Source organism: Hordeum vulgare, chromosome 3H (genome assembly GCF_904849725.1).
Source record: "Hordeum vulgare subsp. vulgare chromosome 3H, MorexV3_pseudomolecules_assembly, whole genome shotgun sequence".
NCBI lineage: Eukaryota > Viridiplantae > Streptophyta > Magnoliopsida > Poales > Poaceae > Hordeum > Hordeum vulgare.
The window spans coordinates 366,674,834-366,681,281 of NC_058520.1; the positions used below are offsets into that span (position 1 = coordinate 366,674,834).

Below are 6,448 nucleotides of genomic sequence, written 5' to 3' on the forward strand. Positions count from 1 at the left end.
TGGTACACTATCAATTTAGCTATTGGTCATCACATGGTAGATACGCCCTCCGTCCTAACATAAATGTCTTTGATTTAGTTTAGTGTTAATACAACTTTATACTAAATCAATAACACTTATTTTAAGACGGATATAGCATACTTCTTAGAACATTACAACAATTAGTCATCAAAAGAGAAATGAACCTGCACGCTTTATGATAAAAAATGTGACAATACATCAAATTTCTTAAATATTTTATGGGTTGCTTAGTAATCTAGTTGGATACGTTAAATCTACTTTCTTCATTGGGATTTACTTGTCATCCAAACACATGTATCTAGAGCAACAAATAATTTCAAAAGGAAGAAGTAGAAAACATGGTTTGGATATTTAACCCCATCTAGCTACATTTGTTTGAGCGATAAATAGTTCTGGGCGAAGGAAGTAGAACACATGATTTGAATATTTAAATCCATTCTTATACAATGCATATTTAGACATATTAATTTATATTTATATTTAGATATATCCTTATTTATTACAAATCTGATAAGGATGTTTAATTTTTTTGTTAGATGTTTGTTACTGCATACCTTGCGCAAAGTATAATGATGTCCCATCTAAAAATATAGCACATTCTTAAAACAAAAATATATCTAAAAACCACATTCATTGTTAGATTCACTGACAATATGTGGCATTTACATCACTTAGGTAGCATGGTCAAAACACATTTTTATGTCTAGATTGTATTGCCTCTTGAAAATAACAGTAGTTGTAAAATCGCTATATCTCCAAAAGAGGTGGATTTTACTTTGACTAAGGCCCTGTTTGTTTCATAAGTCCTAAGACTTTTTAAAATCCCAACTTATAAGTCATAAGTCCCTATCTGTTTGTTTATAGGGACTTTTAAGTTCCGAGTCCCTACCTGTTTGTTTACATGGACTTATAAGTCCATGTTGCACCTAATAAAATACACTTGTTCACATAACCCTTGTTCATACAAAATGAATTGCAGAATAGTGACAACCGAAATAACAATTGTTCATAACACTTGTTCGACCGGGCGGCGACCGGGCGGGGCGGCGACGGACCGGGCGGCGACGGGGCGGTGGGCCGGCGGCGATTGGGGCGGCGACCGGCGAGGGGTAAGGCGGTGCGAGCGACGAGGGGTAGGGCGGCGGCCACTGGATCGATGCGGGAGACTTTTTCTGCGAGCCTAACCAGCAATAAGTCCCAATAAGCTCCTACTAGAGAGTCTTATTTGATAAGTCCCAAATCACCATAATAAGTCTCAATAAGTCCCTTGTGTTTGGTTTAGGTGGGACTTATAGGGACTTTTTAAAGTCCTAAAACCAATAAGTCCGTGGAAACAACCACCCTCTAAAATCTCCATAACTCTCTATAACCCTCCAAAAACTTATAAGGTCCAAGAACACAGAATCCGAAAACTATATATATATGGTACCAAACCGCAAAACCATCCTCCCGTCAGAAACCCAAATAGCCCCATAGAAGAAAGCAGAGGACCATTTTCTATTTTGCCCCCTGAACTACTGGCAGACTCTCGGGGTCACCCCTGTGTCGGTGTGCGCACAGTCTATTTCTTCCCCTCAAGCCCAGTCCTCTCTCCTTTCTTCTTCCTTCCTTCTTCTCCCCTCTTTCTCCGGTCGGTGCTCGCTATCTCTCTCCATTTCCCCGCCTCACGAGAAACCCACACGCGCTTTTCCTCCACAATTTATTGCTCAGGGTTCTTGCCGAGCAGTACTGCCGCAACCACCCCGCCGCGCGCGCGCGCAAGGACGAGCTCTTCTCGTGTTGCCTGCTTCCTTCTATGCCTGCTTGTTTGGTCAGGGGAGGAGGAAGAGTCGAGGGCTGCAGGTGGCGGCATTGGTGAGATTTTGCGGTGAGATTCAGCCATGTCGGAGGCCGACCGGTTACGCCTCCGCGCGGCGGCGCTGGCGCTCGACGGCGGCGCGGTGCGGGACAAGCCGGACTCCAAGGCTAACGTGTTCGCGGATCTTGGCTCCCCTGTGTCGCCGCTGCGGGCGCGGGCCAGCATGACCACCTCCTCCTCCTCCTCTTCCGGGTCGGCCAAGTCGCCAGCGCAATCAAATGTTGGGGCGGCGGGAGTGGCAGGCGGGAGGAGCTACTCCGGTGAGCTGGCGGTGGAGAGCCAGCCGCCGCGGCTGTCGGGGCACCGGCGGTGCGGATCTGGCCCGCTGATATTCTCCGGCGGCAGCAGCAGCGGAGGGAGCGGCGAAAGCGGAGGGGACCGTGGGAGCACGGCGAGCTCGCCGATGACCAATGCGCTCCCCGCCGGTAACATCTGCCCATCTGGGCGCGTCCCGGGGGCGGCCTCCGCGCCGCCACCGCCGCGCTCCCGCCCGGACGTGCTCGGATCCGGCACCGGCCACTACGGCCACGGGAGCATCATGCGCGGGGCCGGCATGGCCCCGGCGAGAAGCAGCATTGATGCGCCGTCCTTTCTCGGACACTCAGTGAGATCTCCGGCAAGCTCCCCGGTGGCTCCACCGAGCGGCGGAAGCCTCCACGAGATGAGTCGCTTAGGCAACGAGTGGTACAAGAAGGGGAGACACGCGGAGGCGCTGCGGTACTACGACCGTGCGGTGTCTTTGTGCCCAGAAAGCGCCGTGTGCCGCGGAAATCGTGCCGCCGCGCTCATCGGCCTCGGCCGGCTCGCCGATGCGCTCCGCGACTCCGAGGAGGCCGTCCGTCTCGACCCGGCCAGCGGTCGCGCCCACAGCCGCCTCGCCGGTCTCTACCTCCGGTGAGCTTCTTGTGCTCGTATCATCGCGTCACTGTAACCGGCATTGCGCCGTTCGACGTGCAGATCCCTACTTGATTCGATTGCTCTCTCAAGGGTTCACGTTTTCACGCCTGCATGTTGCTGTTGCTTTCTTGGCTGTGCTTGCCAGCTTTTCCCGTTAGTAAAGTCCAACTTGAGGAGGAAAGCAACATGATTGTTGCGTTCGTCCTCTCTTTCTTTTTGTTTATGCTGCCCGATTTGATTGGGGATTGTTACTGCTTGGTGTGGTCTGTTTGATCGTCCCTCTGTCCAGTTAGATTTTTTTTTGGAATTTTAGTGACAGAATTATCACATTACTTTGTTCTTGGTTGAGGTGTGAGTGAGCAAATGCCAGGATCTTCTCTTGCAAGCAAGTTTGGGCGTTTCCCATCACACAATGCTGAATGAAAGGTGTTGCTTAGCTGTATTATTTTTGTAAGTTTGCTTGCTGCCATTTTCTTTAGGTACACTGAATTTAGACCACACAATGCTGATGAACCAAGAATTTTAATCCTAATTCCGTTCAAGCGGGGAACTGTCCTGGCCCGAGAGCAATTCAGTGTTATATTCAGATACTTGATGTGCTGCTTGCTTGTTTTGTTGTTGAAATCAGTGTTATTTCCATTGTTGCAGGCTAGGAATGATTGAAAAGGCGAGGATGCACTTCACGCAAGCCAGGCATCTTCACGAGTCCGACCCTGCAGACTGGGAGAAGCTGCAGGATGTGGAGATGCATCTGGGAAGAAGCACAGCTGCCAGGAAAATTGGAGATTGTAAGAGCGCACTGAGGGAAGCGGATGCTGCAATTGCGGCCGGAGCCGACTCATCTCAGTTGGTAAATTCCTCATCCCTGCGCATGTGTTTTCTTTCTTTCAAGTGTTGGAAAATGGAAGTAGTTTTACATTGTAGGTTCTTGGTAAAATTTATACTGGTTTCTTTTTCACCCAGCTTCGTGCCTTGAGATCGGAAGCACTTCTCCGGCTCCACAAGCTAGAGGAGGCTGATTCGACTCTTACAAGCTTGCTGAAATTGGACAAGTCATTACTATCTTTGACGGCGGCCAAACTCTCGGGCATGCTAGTTGAATCTTATGTACATATTGTGCGAGCCCAGGTCGACATGGCATTGGGAAGGTACACACGATCCTCCAACCTTGTGACAATGCTCGATTCTCTAGATTGCAGCAAAATCATATCAATATTGAAGTTGGGACTGGTTTCTGCAGGTTTGATGCTGCCGTTGGAGCAGCTGAGAATGCTAGACTTATCGATCCTGGGAATGCAGAAGTTGGGATGATTCTAAATAATGTGAGGCTAGTTGCAAGAGCTCGAGCCCAAGGGAACGAACTCTTCAAGGCTGCCAAGTTTTCTGATGCTTCTATAGCCTATGGTGAAGGGCTCAAGTACGATCCTTCAAATCCAGTGCTCCACTGCAACCGAGCAGCTTGCTGGTGGAAGCTAGAACGGTGGGAGAAAGCCATTGATGACTGTAATGATGCGTTGAGAATACAACCTACTTACACAAAGGCTCTCTTAAGGCGAGCAATGTCCTATTCCAAGGTAAGCAACCAGGCATTCTCATGTTTTTGACATTCCATTCCGCTTACTGTTTTGTGGACCTCTTCCATTTATAGCTCGAGCGTTGGGCTGATTGTGTGCGGGACTATGAGGTGCTCCGGAAAGAGCTTCCTGCCGATACTGAGGTTGCCGAAGCATTGTTCCATGCTCAAGTTGCCTTGAAGACAACTCGTGGTGAGGATGTATCAAACATGAAGTTCGGAGGAGAGGTTGAGATGGTAACCAGTGTAGAGCAATTATATGCTGCCACAAGTTCGCCTGGTGAGTTTTGCTCAAATAATACTTATTTCCGTTACAGTTCCAATATCCATAGATCAGTTATTGTGCGTATCTGTGTAGAGTATCATGAAGAATAAGAAAACTGCTGCTAGTACATTGTTTATGTGTATAAAACTATAAAATTATCACTGATGCATCTGGATAGGTTTATAGTGTGCTAGATTTGCCTGCATTACAGTTTTGGTTGCCTGCCGTTTCTTCAGGGGTATCTGTTGTCTACTTCATGTCGGCGATGAATCAACAATGCATACAAATTACACCTGCGCTGGACTCTCTTTGCAGCGAATGCCCCTCCATGAATTTTCTGAAGGTAAAGCTACTTGACATGTCTCTCCTTCAACTCAATCAGTTACAACATTTTTGCAAGTATTCCCTCTGTAAATTAATATAAGATCGTTTAGATCACTACTTTAGTGATCTAAACGATCTTATATTAGTTAACAGAGGGAGTAGCTAACAGACTGACCACAACATTTGTAACCCCTCAACAGGTAAATGTTGAAGATAGCCCAATGGTGGCAAAGGCAGAGAACGTGCGGATAGTCCCTACATTCAAGATATACAAAGATGGGGCGAGAGTGAAGGAGATGATCTGCCCTACCTTGCATGTCCTGCGCTACACAGTGAGACACTATGCCGTATCCAGTTCTTGAGAAGCTTTCCGTCGGGTACATAGGGCTCCCCTTTCCTCTGCCGGCCAGCCAGTCTTTTGCTTTAGGTCCCAAATTTGCAAAAACACCAGCCTCCACAACATTTCACCAGCTGCATAATAATTCCCCATTGGGCATCGAGCATAGTGAGCCTCCCCCAGTTTTCTGCTTTCCATACATCATTACCCATCCCATCCCTTGCCGTTGAGAACATATGATATGCCGGCCCCATTCAATTCTTTCACCTTTCAGGCTCTTTGGCTCCCTGTACTTTGATACATTTTGCTTTACATCTTAGGCCATAAACCAGCAGCACCCATGGCCATGGAGGGGCCAATGTTTGTAATGTTGTTTAGATTAGAATATCATAGAGGGAGGAGAGGGAGAGTTGCTGGTTGCGGTTTCCGTTACGTGTATATACCATATAGCGAAGGAGGGGGAGGTGGGTACAGACCGGGCTAGTTGTTGTGTTATTGTCATTTTAGAGATAAAAAGGGAAATCAATTGGTAATTGGTGTAGAGAGGGAGGGGAAAGGTTGGTGGTGTTAATTGATGATGCCATTTTGCTGCTTCTGCTGGTCTGTGGTGCCCATACTTTTTCATCAGGAATAATACAACCCAACATTCTTTCTTTCTATTTTGCTCTGCTGTTGGTTATTTCTTTCTGTAATGAGCTGGAGTATATTATGGTATATTGTCAAGAATCACTAATCCTAGCTTTCTCTTGCATTCTTCTAATATTTGTCAGCATTAGCACAATAGGTTTGTGTTGCCAGCTGGCATGGCATGGCATGGCATGTGAGAGTACTTGGGAGTAGAGAGGATGGCAACATCAGCACTGGTCCTCTGGTTTGGCTCTGTGTGGTAGGTGTGGGTAACAAGGGGTAGTACTAGTAACACAGCGCATCTCCCAATGTATGTGCTTAGGGGTGAGGGAAAGAAGAAACTTTTTCCTCACTTGTTCTCTCTCTCTCGGGTGGGTTTACAGTAGGTGTTAAAGCCATGATGAGCACAGAACTGTCAGTCCTCTGTCTCTCTCTAGCTCCATGGTGATGATCAGATCTGAGAGCCCCAGCTGGTAATGATTTTGGCCCCAGGGCCAGGGCCCAGCAAGTCCCTCCTAGCCTGGCACGCAGAGCTGGCCCCTTTTC

At 47.7% G+C, this 6,448-nt stretch overlaps 1 protein-coding gene across 1 annotated transcript; it reads left to right on the plus strand.

The window, feature by feature from the left end:
- The first annotated feature begins 1,485 nt into the window (after window positions 1-1,485).
- LOC123443881 (TPR repeat-containing thioredoxin TTL1-like) lies at window positions 1,486-6,008 on the plus strand. The gene is made up of 7 exons (XM_045120423.1): window positions 1,486-2,773; window positions 3,425-3,626; window positions 3,740-3,924; window positions 4,017-4,350; window positions 4,425-4,629; window positions 4,851-4,957; window positions 5,139-6,008. The coding sequence occupies exons 1-7, from the start codon at window positions 1,902-1,904 to the stop codon at window positions 5,298-5,300; spliced, it is 2,067 nt and encodes a 688-aa protein (XP_044976358.1). The 5' UTR covers window positions 1,486-1,901; the 3' UTR covers window positions 5,301-6,008.
- Window positions 6,009-6,448: the final 440 nt, after the last annotated feature.